Source organism: Sceloporus undulatus, chromosome 11 (genome assembly GCF_019175285.1).
Source record: "Sceloporus undulatus isolate JIND9_A2432 ecotype Alabama chromosome 11, SceUnd_v1.1, whole genome shotgun sequence".
NCBI classification, from domain to species: Eukaryota; Metazoa; Chordata; class Lepidosauria; order Squamata; family Phrynosomatidae; genus Sceloporus; species Sceloporus undulatus.
In genome coordinates, this window is record NC_056532.1 from 3,537,492 (window position 1) to 3,552,747 (window position 15,256).

The 15,256-nt window shown below is 43.5% G+C and overlaps 1 protein-coding gene across 4 annotated transcripts in view; it reads right to left on the reverse strand.

The window, feature by feature from the left end:
- The window catches only part of SRRM3 (serine/arginine repetitive matrix 3), an 89,473-nt gene that overhangs the window by 13,734 nt on the left and 60,483 nt on the right, over positions 1-15,256 (reverse strand). For all 4 annotated transcript variants that reach the window (XM_042442326.1, XM_042442327.1, XM_042442328.1 and 1 more), the window contains 7 exons: positions 15,035-15,115; positions 12,508-12,537; positions 11,402-11,470; positions 9,817-9,852; positions 8,507-8,557; positions 6,871-6,975; positions 6,486-6,663 (listed from right to left, as the gene is read on the reverse strand). In XM_042442326.1, coding sequence (XP_042298260.1) covers positions 6,486-6,663; positions 6,871-6,975; positions 8,507-8,557; positions 9,817-9,852; positions 11,402-11,470; positions 12,508-12,537; positions 15,035-15,115 — 550 coding nt within the window. The remainder of the gene's footprint in view (positions 1-6,485; positions 6,664-6,870; positions 6,976-8,506; positions 8,558-9,816; positions 9,853-11,401; positions 11,471-12,507; positions 12,538-15,034; positions 15,116-15,256) is intronic.

Below are 15,256 nucleotides of genomic sequence, written 5' to 3' on the forward strand. Positions count from 1 at the left end.
GTTGTGGCACTGGTGCTACTTGTGAGCCAAACGGCTCACAAACTACAATTTGTGGCATTCCATGGCATGGAGCCACGGCCGTTAAAGTGGCGTCAATCTGGAATATCTCTGCAGTGCGGATGCAGCCTAAATCCTATGCTCATATCACTACACCATGATGGCTCTCATTACTTAATAACAAAGTGGAAGGAGGTCAATTGTATTTTGCGTATTTATAGTGTTATATTATTGTGTTGGGAGGAAGGCGGGATATAAATAATCTTAATAATCATAATAATAATAATAATAATAATAATAATAATAATGGAATTATTCCAGAGGTGTGTGTGTATTTCCCCCTTACAAAAACCTGTTTTCTGCACAGAGAAATGTATTTCTTGCACAGGCAGAACTATGAAACGATGCCCTTGCAATGCTGCGGGATGTTTCCATATCAAGGGGATGCTAAAAACAGAAGGTTTGGGGTCTTTTTAGGGGTTGCGTTCCTCCCAGAAAACCATTAAAGTTAACACATCGCCCAACATGACTGTAACCAGATGCAAAACCAGGCGGAGGTTGTGAAACTGGAAACGGACGAGAAACCCGAAGGGAACGTTGTCTGGCGTTTTGTCCACGAAAATAATAAAACTTTAACAGTGAATTAAACTAGCAAATTAATCCTTCGACGAATCATTTTTGGAAATCCGCTCTCCAGATTGCTTGTTTTTATCCCCTTCCTAGGAAATTTGGGTCGCTTGGTAGCCACAAATCTCAACACAGTTGCCTGGATTTCCTCCCTTTTTTATTGAAATCAAATAAACTAACAAAGAATTCAAAGGTGAGCATTCCTCAGAGGCTCAATTCAGGAATACTCCAAAGAAGCCTTTCATTTAGCGACTCTTTGTGAAAGTAGCCTGTTCCGTTAGCAGACTATATTAAAATAATGGTAAGAGTAATAAGAATACTAACACCACACAGAGGAAATCAATAATCAGCTGGACATAATCATACAATTCATGAATAACAAACACAAGATTGAAAAGAGCTGAGAAACACACAGAAATGCATTCTACAACAGAACGAGGGATTTTAAAAAAAAGATATATATGTAGATATAAAAAGAAGACCAAAAATTTCCAACCAAAAGAAAAGAAAAAAATACACGGAGGGGGGAAAAAAGGAAGAAGAAATAGAAGAAGAAAAGCATGACTTTTGTAGCTAGTTGTAAAAAAATTAAAAAGAAAAGGCAATAAAAATTGTACAGAGCCACCAAAAAGAGACAAGCGTCAGAAGAGAGGAAGGAAGAGAAGGAGAGAGAAAGAGAGAGAGAGAGAGAGAGAGAAAGAAAGAGAGAAGAAGAGAAAGGAGGGGGAAATAACATTTAATCAAACTACGGTGCTTTTGAACAGGCTGATCTGTAGAAGTGAACGTGCGGAGGGAGAGAAATACCTACCTTCGGTTTGGTCAGGAATGCAATAATAAAAACAAAAGAAACAATAATCTCCACATTTTGGAGGGCAGAATGGGGAAAAAGACAAGGACTCTTTTTAGTATTTCGCGTCAGACCCCTTTCGGTAAGCAACTCTTGCGTTTTTGCTATCATCTTTTGGTTATCAATTCTTGTCTTTCGCTAACCAACCCTCACCTTTTGGTTATCAATTCTCGTCTTTTGCTAACAAACCCTTGCCTTTTGGTTATCAATTCTTGTCTTTTGGTTATCAATTCTCGCCTTTTGGTTATCAATTCTCGTCTTTCTCTAACCAACCCTTGCCTTTTGGAAATAACTCTCGTCTTTTGGTTATCAATTCTCGTCTTTCTCTAACCAACCCTCGTCTTTTGGTTATCATTTCTCGTCTTTTGGCTATCAATTCTCGTCTTTTGGTTATCAATTCTCGTCTTTGGTTATTCATTCTTGTTTTTAGTTATCAATTCTCGTCTTTTTGGTTATCAATTCTCTCTTTCTCTAACCAACCCTTGCCTTTCGGATAACTCTCGTCTTTTGGTTATCAATTCTGTCTTTTGGTTATCAATTCTTGTCTTTTTAGTTATCAATTCTCTCTTTTGGTTATCAATTCTTCTTTCTCTAACAACCTTGCCTTTCAGAAATAACTCTCGTCTTTGGTTAATCAATCTCGTCTTTGGTATCATTCTTGTCTTGCGTTATCAATTCTCGCTTTTGGTTACAATTCTCGTTCTTTCTCTAACCAACCTCTTTGTCATTTTGGAAATAATCTCGTCTTTTGGTTATCAATTCTCGTCTTCTTCTAAAACCTACCCTTCGTTATCTCTTTTGGTTATCATTTCTCGTCTTTTGGTATCAATTCTGTCTTTTTGTTATCAATTCTCGTCTTTCTCTACCAACCCTCGCCTTTCGGAATACTCTCGTCTTTTGGTTATCAATTCTCGTCTTTTGGTATCAATTCTTGTCTTTTAGTTATCAATCTCATCTTTTGGTTATCAATCTCGCTTCTTTCTCTAACCAACCCTTCGCCTTTCGGAAATAACTCTCGTCTTTTGGTTATCAATTCTCGTTTTTGGTTATCAATTCTGTCTTTTGTTATCAATCTCTCTTTTGGTTATCAATTCTCGTCTTTCTCTAACCAACCCTTGCCTTTCGGAAATAACTCTCGTCTTTGGTTATCAACTCTCTTCGTCTTTTGGTTCAACTCACTCTTCTGTTTTATTATCAACTTCTGATCTTTTGGTTATCAATTCCGTCTGTCTTCTCTACCCCAACCCTTGCTTTGGAAAATGTCTTTTGGTTATCAATTCTCGTCTTTCTCTAACCAACCCTCGCCTTTCGGAAATAACTCTCGTCTTTTGGTTATGAATTCTCGTCTTTTGGTTATGAATTCTCGTCTTTTGCTAACCAACCCTCGCCTTTTGGAAATAACTCATCTTTTGGTCATCAATTCTCATCAACCCTCACCTTTTGGAAATAACTCTCGTCTTTTGGTAATCTTTGATAACAACTCTCGCCTTTTTGGTAATCAATGCTGGTCCTTTGGAAATCAATTCTCGCCTTTTGCTAATCAACTCTGGCCTTTTGGTAATCCAATCACATCTTTTGGGAGTCGACATTCGTCTTTTGAAAACTCTCTCTCGCCTTTTGGAAATCAACCCACATCTTTTGGTTACTGACTCTCTCGTCTTTTGCGAATCGCCTCTAGCTTTTCGGAAATGGCCCTCATCGTTTGGTAATCTTTGGTAACAACTCTTGCCTTTTTGGTAATCAATGCTTATCCTTTGGAAATCAATTCTCGCCTTTTGCTAATCAACTCTTTGAAAACCAATTCTGATCTTTTTGGTAACCAACTCCCACCTCTTTGTAACAACTCTTGCCTTTGGGTTAGCAGCTCTCGCCTTTTGGTAACCGACTCTCGTCTTTTGCTAACTGACTCTCCTCTTTCGCTTATCGATTCTTGTCTTTATTTGAGCTGCTCTTTTGATTCTGCTTTGCCTCGGCAGACTTACTTTTGACCGCTGTTCATTTCTCTGACCTGTTTATCCCTTGCAAACACATCAACAAATATATAGCTCTATTTTCCCCAGTTGCTTAAATAGCAGCCGCCATCAGAAAACGGAAGAAAATGAATATATATATATATATACGTATATATAAAAGTTTAGCATTTGTTTTTCAAAGGAAAAAAAAGAAACTCCCAAAGAGCATGCAAGTAAAGCAGAAGATGAAGTCAGAATGTGTTCAAGATATAATAATATTATTTTTTAAGGGGAGGGTCTGGTTTGTGTTTTGGGAGAGGTTAGAAGTGGCCCCATCAAAAGAGGGAAGAGTCGTAGTGTGTAATGAGAGAGAGAGAGAGAGAGGAAGAGAGGAAGAAAGAGAGAAAGACAGAGAGAAGGGGGGAAAAGAGGAAGGGAGGAATGGAAGAGGAAGAGTGGGGAAGGCAGAGAGAGAACCATAACAAAAGCCAACCGGCAGGAAAATAGGACGAGGAAATTAAAAACGGCCTGTTTAAAAGGGAAGACAACTTCTTGAGTTGAGCACAGCTTTGTTTGTTCCTCAAAGGAAACCAGGCTTTTGATAGGATTCATAGGTCCACCAACCTCCAACCCATCCAGAGATTAAACCCAGAGGAAACCAAAATCCAGGTTTAATCTCTGGAAAGGCTGGAGGTTGGTTTCTTCCCATTTTAAATGTCATGACCTAAGATTTTTAGTCTTGAGGAAGTCCATCAGGAGTTCTCAATGGGCATCAGAAGTTCTCATTATGCACATCAGAAGCCTCCAATGCAAACCAGAGGTTTCCAATGTTCATCAGAAGTTCTTGATGGGCATCAGAGGTTCTCAATGCACATCAGAACTTCCCAATGCATATCCTAATGCTTTCAGAAGTTCCCAATGCACATCACAATGCACAATGAGCATCAGAAGTTCCCAGTGTCCATTAGAAGTTCCCAATGAGCACCAGAAGTTCCCAATATGCATTAGAAGTCCCCAATGTGAATCAGAAGTGCCTGGATATGCATCTTTGCCATTCATTCATAGTTTTTCCTTGCATTTCCGCAGCATAGCTATGGATTCGTACAGCTGCGAAATTTAGATGGCGAACAAGCTGCTTTGAACACATTGTGTTTCGATTTGTTCTTTTGTGCAAGTGTTTTTTTGGTGGTACCTTGTTTCAATTGGATATAAGCCACTTTGGGCCCTCTGCAAGGAGAAAGGAGGGAAATAAAATCAATCGATTTATTCACTAGTTAATCAGGTTTGTTTGGGCTTTTCCATTCAACTCCACTCGCTTTCATAAAAGAGAAAAACAGCGAAAGTCAGATCTTTAATCATCTTTTCCCTGTTGCTTTTAAGCGTCTGCACAGTTGTCGTCCCTTTTAAATCCGAAATTTAAACAGACAACAAAGTTCAACAACTGTAAAGAATTAAAAAGTGAGATGCCGGTGCATTTCTTAACCAGATTTCACAGTAACACAGACACGCAAAACCAAAAGAAAATAGAAGGCAAAGGAAGAAGAAGAAGAAGAAGAAATCATATAATCTAGACCCATATAACAACAGAAGAAAAAAAGGGGGGGAAAGAGAGAGACTGAAAGAAAGAGAGAGAGAGAGAGAAAGAGAGAGAGAGAGAGAGAGAGAGAGAGAGAAAGGGATAGTTTGCATTTCTGTACATTACAAAAAAAAAGGAAGACATGGGATAGAAATGGGGGAATCCAAAAGGCCCGGTCCATCCTCCTTCCACCCGTCCCACCCGCCTTTCCCTACTTCTCTCAAAGAAGAAAAATTGAACATTTATATTACTACCTTTTGGACGGGAGGCTAAAGAAAAACACAGAATGGAATTAAAAATAATATAGAGAGATATATTATAGATATATTTTTAAAAGTCGCATCAAAGAGCACCTGCCACAGTCGCTGACACCCAAAGGGAAAGCGCTTTTCAATGTTTTTAAATTGGGAAAGAAGGACAGGGGAGGATTGGGACAATTTGGCCATCTTTGGAAGCAAGGAAAAGACATCCATTCAACACCGGGGTTTGGCGCACCAAAGCACATCGCCTGGCTGGGTTTTAAGAGTTTATGAACCTCTTCCAAAGTAAGGAGCAACAGACCCTTTTCTTCCAAACTAGGACTGACCTTTTGTTCTCTTCCTATTTCAGATGGAAAACCTAGCACAACCCCAGAGGGTCCTAAGGCTGGGAAATGTCCCCCGAATGACAGAGGCAACCAAGTCGGTGGGGCAATCAATCCCTTCCAGGTTTTGGCTGGTTTTGTATAAGAGTTATCAAAGGTCCTGAAATGATTCAGCATCATGAGAGATTGGCACCTTTGGGTAGCTCTTTTAAAGTTTAAGTTGAAACGTGGCATGGATTCACCACCCCACAGACGCCATTGTGCCAACGCTAGAAAATGTCCCATCCCTGGCTTATAGCGATTGGCAGAGGCTCTCTAGGGTTTCGGGTAGAGGTCTCTCCCAGTCCCAACCCTACCCGGGGATTCTGGGAATTGAATCTGGTAAATCCTTTAATGCAAAACAAGACTGTTCCCATGGAGTAACACCAACCCTGGCTTCATCCTGCTGACCTGGAGGAATTTACAAAATGGCACTTTGCAGCAGTGTCTTTGTGTACGTGGGCAAGGTGAAAGTTTAGCAAAGACACCTTGGTTCCTTCCAAATGGTTGTTTCCAAGTGATCTTTGTTGCGGCAAAAAGTGATTCCTATGTTCCTTCCACAGTTCAAGGTAGAGGGAGTGTGTTGGTCTGTCATGGCGGAGAGCTTGGAAAAATGCTTTTCGGGGATGACATCTCCAACCTGAGGGTGGTGTCATCATCCCGAAACGTTCATTTCCCAAGCTCTGCAGACGGGGTGGGCAGAAAGAAGGGAGGATTTCAATGAGAAACAAGCGCATCTTTGGCATAAGTATCTCAAAAAAAGGGAGAGACGGGTTGGGTAAGGACGGGGCAGACGGTTCCTGGAAGGAGACAGGGAGGCGTTGGGACAAGGTTGAACCATAGTAAAAACAGACGCATCCGTACCTCCTGTTTTTTCTCCGAGGGAGCTCCGTGGCTATGGCGTCCGTTCTGGGCACTGCCCTTGTGCCCGTTTTGGTGAGGGGTGGCAGATCGACTGTGGTCAGTACAAGAGGAGGATGGGCTCTGGCTGGACCGGTGGCTGCTGGCCTTCTGGCCACCTTCTCTGTAGCTGGGGCTCACTCTGTAGGCAAAAATGGGGAAGAAAGAGAGGGATGTTCAGTAGCCATATTGACTCTGGACTTGAGGAAAGTCACCTTTTTAATTGACTCCTAGGTTTCCTCAACCATCATGGACAGTCATTAGAAGTCCATAGGTTTGCATGTTGCTAGTACAGAGGCCGATGTGGTGGAAGAACGTGTCGATTTGCGTCCTCCCACAGCCCTCCTACCTGCTTGTCGATTTGCTGTCGCTATAGTTGGAAGAGAGGGACGTGCTCCGCGAACTGCCGCTACTGTGTCTATGGGACCGCCGGGTTGATGAGCCACTGTGCGACCTGGAAGAGGATGCAGAGAAACAAGAGGGCATTGAGCCAGCTGGTCCAAAACGGTGTCCCCAAATAACTGAGGATGGGATAACAGCAGGACCTTCTTAGTGGCCGCACTTAGCTGGTGGAACATCTGGTTAAGTGTGGAATACAATAATGCTCACGGTTTGTGGGTTTTAACAACAGACCTCATCTCTTCCCCTAAGTCAGGAGCCATCTGTTGTATCAGATTACAGTCCCTATCATCCACTGCCAACTGTTTTTGGAAAATGGAAAACCTTCTCCGAATGTTATTTTATTTAACAACATGTCTAGTGAGTTTACAGCATGGGGTAGCGATTTGAGCGTTGGACTATGACTCTGGAGATTAGGGTTTGAATCCTGGCTTGGCCACGGAAACCCACTGGGTGATTTTGGGCAAGTCACACTCTCTCAGCCTCAGAGGATGGCCAGGGCAAACCCCCCTCTGAAGACACTTGTCAAGAAAACCCTAGGATAGATTCACCATAAGACAACAATGGCTTGGATACACACAAGAAACAACTAGGGTGCCCTATGACACCGAGGGCAAGCACTTGCTCTTGGGCTAGCAATGGCCCTAGTGCCATTTGAATGATCCTGCTGGGTCCCTGAGAAAACAATTCTAAGGGGAAATCATCATTTACTACACCCAGAAGCCTTCAGTAAAACAGAAGATAGGGACTCTGTGATGGCTTAGGTTGATACCCCTTCCAACCTCAAGAGGTACCCGATCCCTAACATTTTGCCCTACTAAAATCCATCAGTGATACCTTTATTAGCCCACCGCAATGCACAATATACGTGTTGCAAGCTTTTGAAGCTCCATGGGCTTCTTCATTTTTTGTCCTACTCTCATCCTTTCAACACTATCCTAAGTTTATAAGGGTCTCCATAAACCAGTTTCAATATTTTAGAAGTCCAGAGAAGCGTGACCAAAATGGTGGAAGGTCTGGAAACCACCAAAGCCCCATGAGGAGCATGAGCTGGGTTATGTTTAGGTTGGAGAAGGTTATGGGGGTGACATGACAGCCCTGTTTAAATATTTCAAGGGGTGTCACATGGAGGAGGGAGCAAGCTTGTTTTCTGCTGCTGCAGAGAATAGGACACGGAGTAATGGAAGTAAGCTACAGGAAAAGAGGTTCCACCTCAATATTAGGAAGAACTTTCTTATAGTAAGAGCTGTTTGAGAGTAGTGCAGTCCCTGTTGTAGTTCATGAGAGGTGGACTAAAGGGACACATCCCTCACCAAACATCTTGAAAAACATGCTTAAGTATTCCATCTTGGAGACCAAATGTGATTATTACTCAGTTAACATCGATATCTCGCTGCTTACTGCTCCATGGCAGGGGAAAGTCTGGGCAAAAATTGCCCCTAATCTTCATGCTCTGTGCCAGTTTTAAAACTTCCCATTGATCAAGGGATCTACTCTAGTTGGGATTTCGGCCAATGTCGCTGCTCTGGTTATACTTGAGTTCTGTGCCAATGACTCTCAAAGTCAGTCTTATGGGAGAAACTCACCTTTTCCTATCTTTGTTTTTCTCTTTCCGTTTGCTCTTGGGACTTCTGGACCTATGAGAGAGCAGAAAACTGAATGCACAGGAAAAGAACGAGAGAGTAGAGCATGTAGATACAAGCACCGTCCTCTAAGTATCCTCTATAGATTCTTCCAGGAACAAATTCTACCAGAAGAAGGGATCCTACTCTTCCTAATCTTCCATTGATCGGAAGTATCACTATTCCAACATCCTTCACATGGTGGTAGTGAAAGGCCGGGGAAGGCAAGAAAAATCTTACAACGAAGAGCCGGAATCAGAAGGGAGAAATACTCTCTCATTTTTGGTACCAACGCAAAAGTGTGTAAACATTGCATTTTTGAGAATGCAACTCCCAGAAACCACACATGGGTTGAGGAATCAGCGGCGGCTGGTGGTGTTCATGTCAGTGGAGCGGTGACTCTGTTCCAGGTTTGAACCCTATTCCTAAAGAGATGGACTCTTGGAGAGTTCTTCTAAACTTGGCCAAAATGTGGAATGGATTCACTACTCCACTGACATGAGAGCTACCAGACACCTCCGTTGGGAGTTGTAGCCCAGAAAGTAACTGCTCCAAGCTCTGCCATCTCACCTGTCCACCATTTGAGGTGGCAAAGACTAGTCCCTTACCAAGCTCTATCTGATTTCCCCATCCAGTTTTTATTCTTCCTTGGGACAGATTCTCTGCCACAGTGACATGGGACAGGAGAGAAAATGGAATGACCATGTCCACATTTGGGTCCATCTCTATCTCTATTTTTTAAAATAATAATAATAATAATAATAATAATAATAATAATAATAATAATAATAATAATAATAATAATTTATATCCCGCCTCTCTATCAAAGATAATTGAGGTGGCTTACATATTAAAACTTCATACAAATTTTTAGATACACGGCCAGCATGCTTATCGCCTAAAGGTGTCCCTAGGCGAATGTATCTCATAACAGGTAAAGGATGCCCCGTATTGCCCCTGTTTTAATGCCTAGAGTGGCTGCCGTGGCATATATGTGCTTTTAATCATGCACTTTTCATAGGATCCTACAACTTGGCAGCTCCCCTCCAAACTTAACTGGATGCATGTGAACAACAAAGATGCAACATGGGTTGTTTTCACCGCCTGAATAACCCCTTGGTGTAATAGTGAAAATCACATCAATATGGGCTTTAGCCACTAGAGAGCATGATTTGCCTCTCCAGAGATGGACAGGGAGAAAAGGCATGGAAGGATGGTATAGAGAGATGATGGCAGAGGCAGAACGGGGATGAAGCCATACTGTTTGCCCTCACCTGTGCCTCCTCTTCTTGCGAGATCCAGATGCAGACCTGGTGGGAAGCAAAAAGAAGGAGGGAAAGGGATGGAGGAGACACAGGATGAGAAAGTCAACAATGATAACAGCTTCTCTTTCCCCACTGTTGATGTTCTACTCATCTCCTTGAAAGCCATTTCTCCAGAGTTTGGTCATGTCCCAGCATGATGGATTCAGGGTGGGGATGGTGGAGAGATCAGTGAGGCATAATCCTTCATGGTTGAGGTTAGTGGGAACTAGTGGCGAATCTGCAGGACGGTGAGTCCATTCCAGGTCTTTGCAAAAAACCTTAAATGATCTTTCCCAGTGTGGCATAGTAGTTTGCGTTGGGTTATGACTCTGGAGATCAGGGTTTGATTCCCATCTCAGCCATGAAACCCATCTTGGGCACAACACATGCTCTCAGCCTTGGAGGAAGGCAATGGCAAACCTGCTCTGGACAAATCTTGCAAGGAAAACTCTCAGTCTTTGGGGCTGCCATAAGATGGAAACAACTTAAAGGCACACAACAATAACATCAGCTCCTAGGTGATACACCCTATAGTCCAAGAAAGGATGGGGAAAGTATTCCGAAGGCCCCATACAGACTGCCAAAATAAAGCTGCTTTGGGTTACTTTGGAGGTATACTGTTTAAATGATGCATGCGTCCTAAGAGTCTAGAAGCTGCGTCAAAGCTGCGCTCCAGTCCTTAGGACTAGAGCATGCTTTTGGCACAGCTTCCAGATTCTTAGTACGCAAGCATCATTTAAACAGCAGATCTCCAAAGTGACCCAAAGCAGCTTGATTTAGGCCTGTCTGTATGGGGCCTATATTCCAGTATATTCCAGTATGTGTTCAGGATCTCAAAACAGTTATTCCTTCAATGGGTTCCAAAGTTCATAGACAGTCCTGCTATCTCAGATTCTTAACAGACGGAGATGGCAAGGGATGAATGTAGGCCTTTTTGGCATGTAAGACTTTTAACATTAGAGCCTGATTAAATATATACACTGGTGCCTCGGGTTACGAAATTAATTCGTTCCGCCATTCCTCTCGTAACCTGAAAATTTCGTAACCCGAAAAGGCTTTCCGTTAGCACTGGAAAGCCTATAGCTGCACTTTGCAGCATTTGAATTTCGCGCCGAAATGAATTTCGTAACCCGAAAAATATTTCGTAACCCGAAACAGTTTTTGCCAATCCAACTTTTTCGTATCCCAGAAATTTCGTAACCCGATCATTTCGTATCCTGAGGCACCAGTGTATATTTATAGGGGCTACAAATCCGGGTATTCTCTGGTGGATTTGGGAGTTTGTAGCCCAGAAACTGCCTCCCCTCCCAGGTCTGTCTTACCCAAACATATTCCCCCTTTTGACCTGAGTTTGCCTCATCTTCACCATTTACTTTTCCATGGATTTTGGGATCCACGGGGTCCTGGAACCAAACCCCAGCAGATACCAAAGACCTGCCATCTAAGAGATAAAGTTAAACTTAAATTAGTAAGTTCTTAAACAGACTCTGACCAGCTTCATCTACCCAAAATCAAGGGGGTGCCATGCTTACCATTCAAGAAACCATCCACTTACCTCTCCCTCCGATGTTTTTTCCCAGTCTTTTTCTTCTTTTCCTTCCGGACTGGGGAAGAGCTATCCCCACTGCGAAGCGAAAAAGGAGATATCGGGTCAGTTGGGGGAAAAAGAAGCATAGTCAATAAAAGATCAATCAATATTGACAAGTATCCAGAGATATTGGCAAAAGGGGCATGGGAGCACCAGGCAGCTCCAATATCCCCCGCCATAGTGCTGACTCCAGTGTCAGTGGGGCAGCGAATCCATCCCAGGCTTTATTCCAGTATTCAAAGTATTTTGAGCCCTATCTTGAGCTATGTTGGCTATCATTAAATTTTATTTTGAGCAACCGAAGAAGGATAAAGCTGAAACATTTTGCTAATAGATGTTCTGTTTGTTAACCCTCCTCTCCTCCTTCTCCTTCTCCTTCTCCTTCTCCTGCTTGGATGCTTTAACAAAAAAAGCAAGGAGAGCTTTATAAATACATTAGCAAAACATTTCTAAATACATCAGCTTCATCAATATTTATAACGTTATAAATATTTTAGCAAAACCTTTGATACAGTCCGCTTCCATTTTGAGGAAGGCAGAAACCTGAAACATTTTGCTAATATAATTATAAAGTCCTTGTTGTTAATCCCACTATAATGCTTCACTGCACCCTTCTGGAATCCAAAACAAACTTGTCAGAAGCGGTGTGTGCTTGCTTTTAAATCAATACACAAACACAAACACACACACACTCATCTCTCCAAGATCCTACATTGAGGAGACCGCGCAAAACTTTACGCACACTGTTAGCATGGCGAGTGCACATTGCTGCTTCTTTGGGAGAGTGAAATGTTGCACAACGGAAGGCACGGCCAAATGCGCAATGCACCTCACGTGCAGTCATGCACGACGCACCCGTGCGTCCATGCATAATGTGCAATCATATACAAGTGCGCCACAGCCACCACTCTCGTGTCAAGAACACTTGAGCTGAATGTGGCCACTCTGCATTGGATCAAAATGTCTCCCTGCTTGTGTGGAACACCAACAGGACTCCGGCCATGCGCGGACAGAAACGCACACAGAAAAAGAGAATTGCATACATGTTACTGCACAAAGGAAACTTGTCTCACCTGCGTTCTGATCCCGGCTTCCTTTTTTTGCTGAGGTTGCAGGACAAAAAAACAACAACAGACAAAACAAGTGTTAAGGAGAAATTGTTCACATGGCGGAGGAAGGTTCAGAGAAAAGGGCCGACCAGCAGTTGCTAGTGGTTTCCATGTCAGTGGGGTCAGAGGATCCACTCCAGGTTTTATTAGACTGAACCCTCCAGATAGATGCCTTGGATTTACTGCTGAATCCTACTGGGCTCAGGGCCTGGACTCTGAGAACTGTCCCTGGCTTTTCAGCTCCTGCACACAACTGGGGCTGCTTCTGTCTCATCTCGATCATCATGGACAGAGAGGTGGGATATAAATAATAATAACAGTAATAATAATCTCTGATGAACCTTGCTTGGTACTTTGCCCCGGGCTGGCCTCCAAGACATGATGCCCACCTGCCATCTGGTTCTAGCAACCCAAAGTGTCCATTGCTTCCCATGGAGCAGCAGCCAGTGACCTCTAGGTATACAGGGAAGTTGATCTACTCTTGGTATTGGGGAAACTGAGCTTTCCGAGGTACTGGGTCCATTTGAGGCACTGGACAGCCCCTTCAAACCTTAGTTTAACATCTAAAATGCTCCCCTGCCCCAGAGGCAGTGAAGGTACACCCCCAATTCTTCCTCATTAGGCACATTTCTAAGGAAACCATGCTCATTAAAATGACTGTGATGCTCCAAGGAGGAAGTGATTAGGACAAAGGTCTGAAATGCTCATAGGAGGAGGCTTGGAAGAAGACAGGCCGGTGATGGATGCACCTCCCACGGTGTTTTAGATAGCAATGAGACCTGTGGTGCGGTGCACAGCCCAGTCCTGTCACAGGGAGGCAGCGAAGCGCATTAAAGCCGTTCTGCATCAGGGAGTATTGGGCAAGTCTCCCCATCAGGCAGGAGACACCGGTGATGGGAGCCATGTAGCTGATGCTAGAAACGCTTACAGAATTCTCAATCCAGGTGGAAGCACCACAAAATTAACAGGTGCTGTTTATGTTGACGAACGACCCCAGCCAAATCTAATCCCAACCGAGAGGTCTATCCAGATTTATTTGCAGCGGAAGAGGGATCGCACCCCAGCAACCAAAGCGTGTGATGCTCTTTCATCCACCAAATGTCTCGCATCCAGAAGCGGAGAGCCAATGATACAAAGCAAGACTTGAGGCGAAAAGCGTAGGTAGACAAGCCAGAGGTGGCAAATGTTGATGCGTCGCACTTCATTGTTACTTTGCAGATAGGACCAAACAGCAGATCTAGGCATGGTCTCAGTCTGGAGCCATTAATGCCTTTTCTAGACTACCCAGTGGATGCTTGGCCATGTTTGTTGTGTTGCTGTCCAGAAATTTCCCAAGCTCTGAGACTAGAATAATGCAGTTTCTCAGAGGATTAGGTACATAGCCTGATCGCATGAGGACCAATCAATAGCACACAACTGCCAGCATCCAGCTAGTGACTTATGCACAGGAAAGAAAAGCTTGCGTACATCGAAGCTCAGTTTTGAATGGGGTATGGAGGGCTATTTATTTACTCTGACACTCCGTCCCAAAGCCTTCCATTGCCTGGTCACTGCCATGGACAGAGATGGTGATTTAGACTATGAAGCCCTGTCTCCTCTGAGCTCCCGAGAGAAAGAAAAAGCAGGTGCGCTCCATTGAAGAGCGCAACCTCAGTGCTTCCCCCCCATGAGCAAAATGAGACCAGCTGCTTCTTCATGGTCTGTCACCTTCCTTTCCTCCCATGGCGGTGGGGTGATGCACAACTGTACATTTGCAAAGCTATGGCCAAAGGTAGGGGCTTGGCCAATGTGTGGTGGAGCCCTGAAAGGCAGCTGCTGGAAAAGCACAGTTGCAGCAACAAAGAGATGTTTCTTGTCCTTATGCTGTGAAAAGATATTTGCAGTGCTTTGTGCGTGGCTCCTATGTTACTGAGGTGATGAATCTTTGCTGGGGTTTGGATAGCACTGAGCTAATATATATATATATATTAGAGCTTAACTGCACCCTTTTGGAATCCAGAACAAACTTGTCGGAAGCGGTGTTTGCTTTTAAATCAACACACACACATACATCTCCAAGATCTTACACTGAAAAGACGGGACATAACTTTATGCCGCGCAATGCTGCTTCCTTAGTGGATCCAGATGTTGCACAGCTAGACGCACCACCAAATTTGCAATGTGCATCATGTACAATGCACCCATGCACAATGTTCAATCGTGTCCAAGTGCACCACATCCAAAACTCCACATCAAGAAACCTTGAGCTGAATAGGGCCAATCTGCATTGGATTAAAAGGCTCGCCAACTTCTGCATAGGGACTTACGTTTGTGTCAAACACCAGCAAGCCTTCAGCCATGCACACAAACGCATAGAGAGAATTGTGTATACTTTGCTGCATTGTTGCGTGCAGGGATAAAGAATAAGCAAAGTCAAAGATGGACCTCCCTAAGGCGGACTGAAGACCTGTGACTTCTTTGCAAAGAGCAATTCCATGGTGGAGTCACTTACCGGCTTCGACGGTGACCCGATTTCTTTTTCTTTTTCTTCTTTGGCGGGGGAGAGGTGGAGCTACTGGATCGCCTCTTCAGCCTATGAGAGAAGAGAGGCAGGTGATATAGGATAGGGATCTGTTCCTGGAAACATTTTTCATGCCTCTAGTCCTCACCAAGAGCAACGAAGGGGGTATTTACACTAGTCAAGCTCTGGAATGGATTTACTGCCCCCTTGACA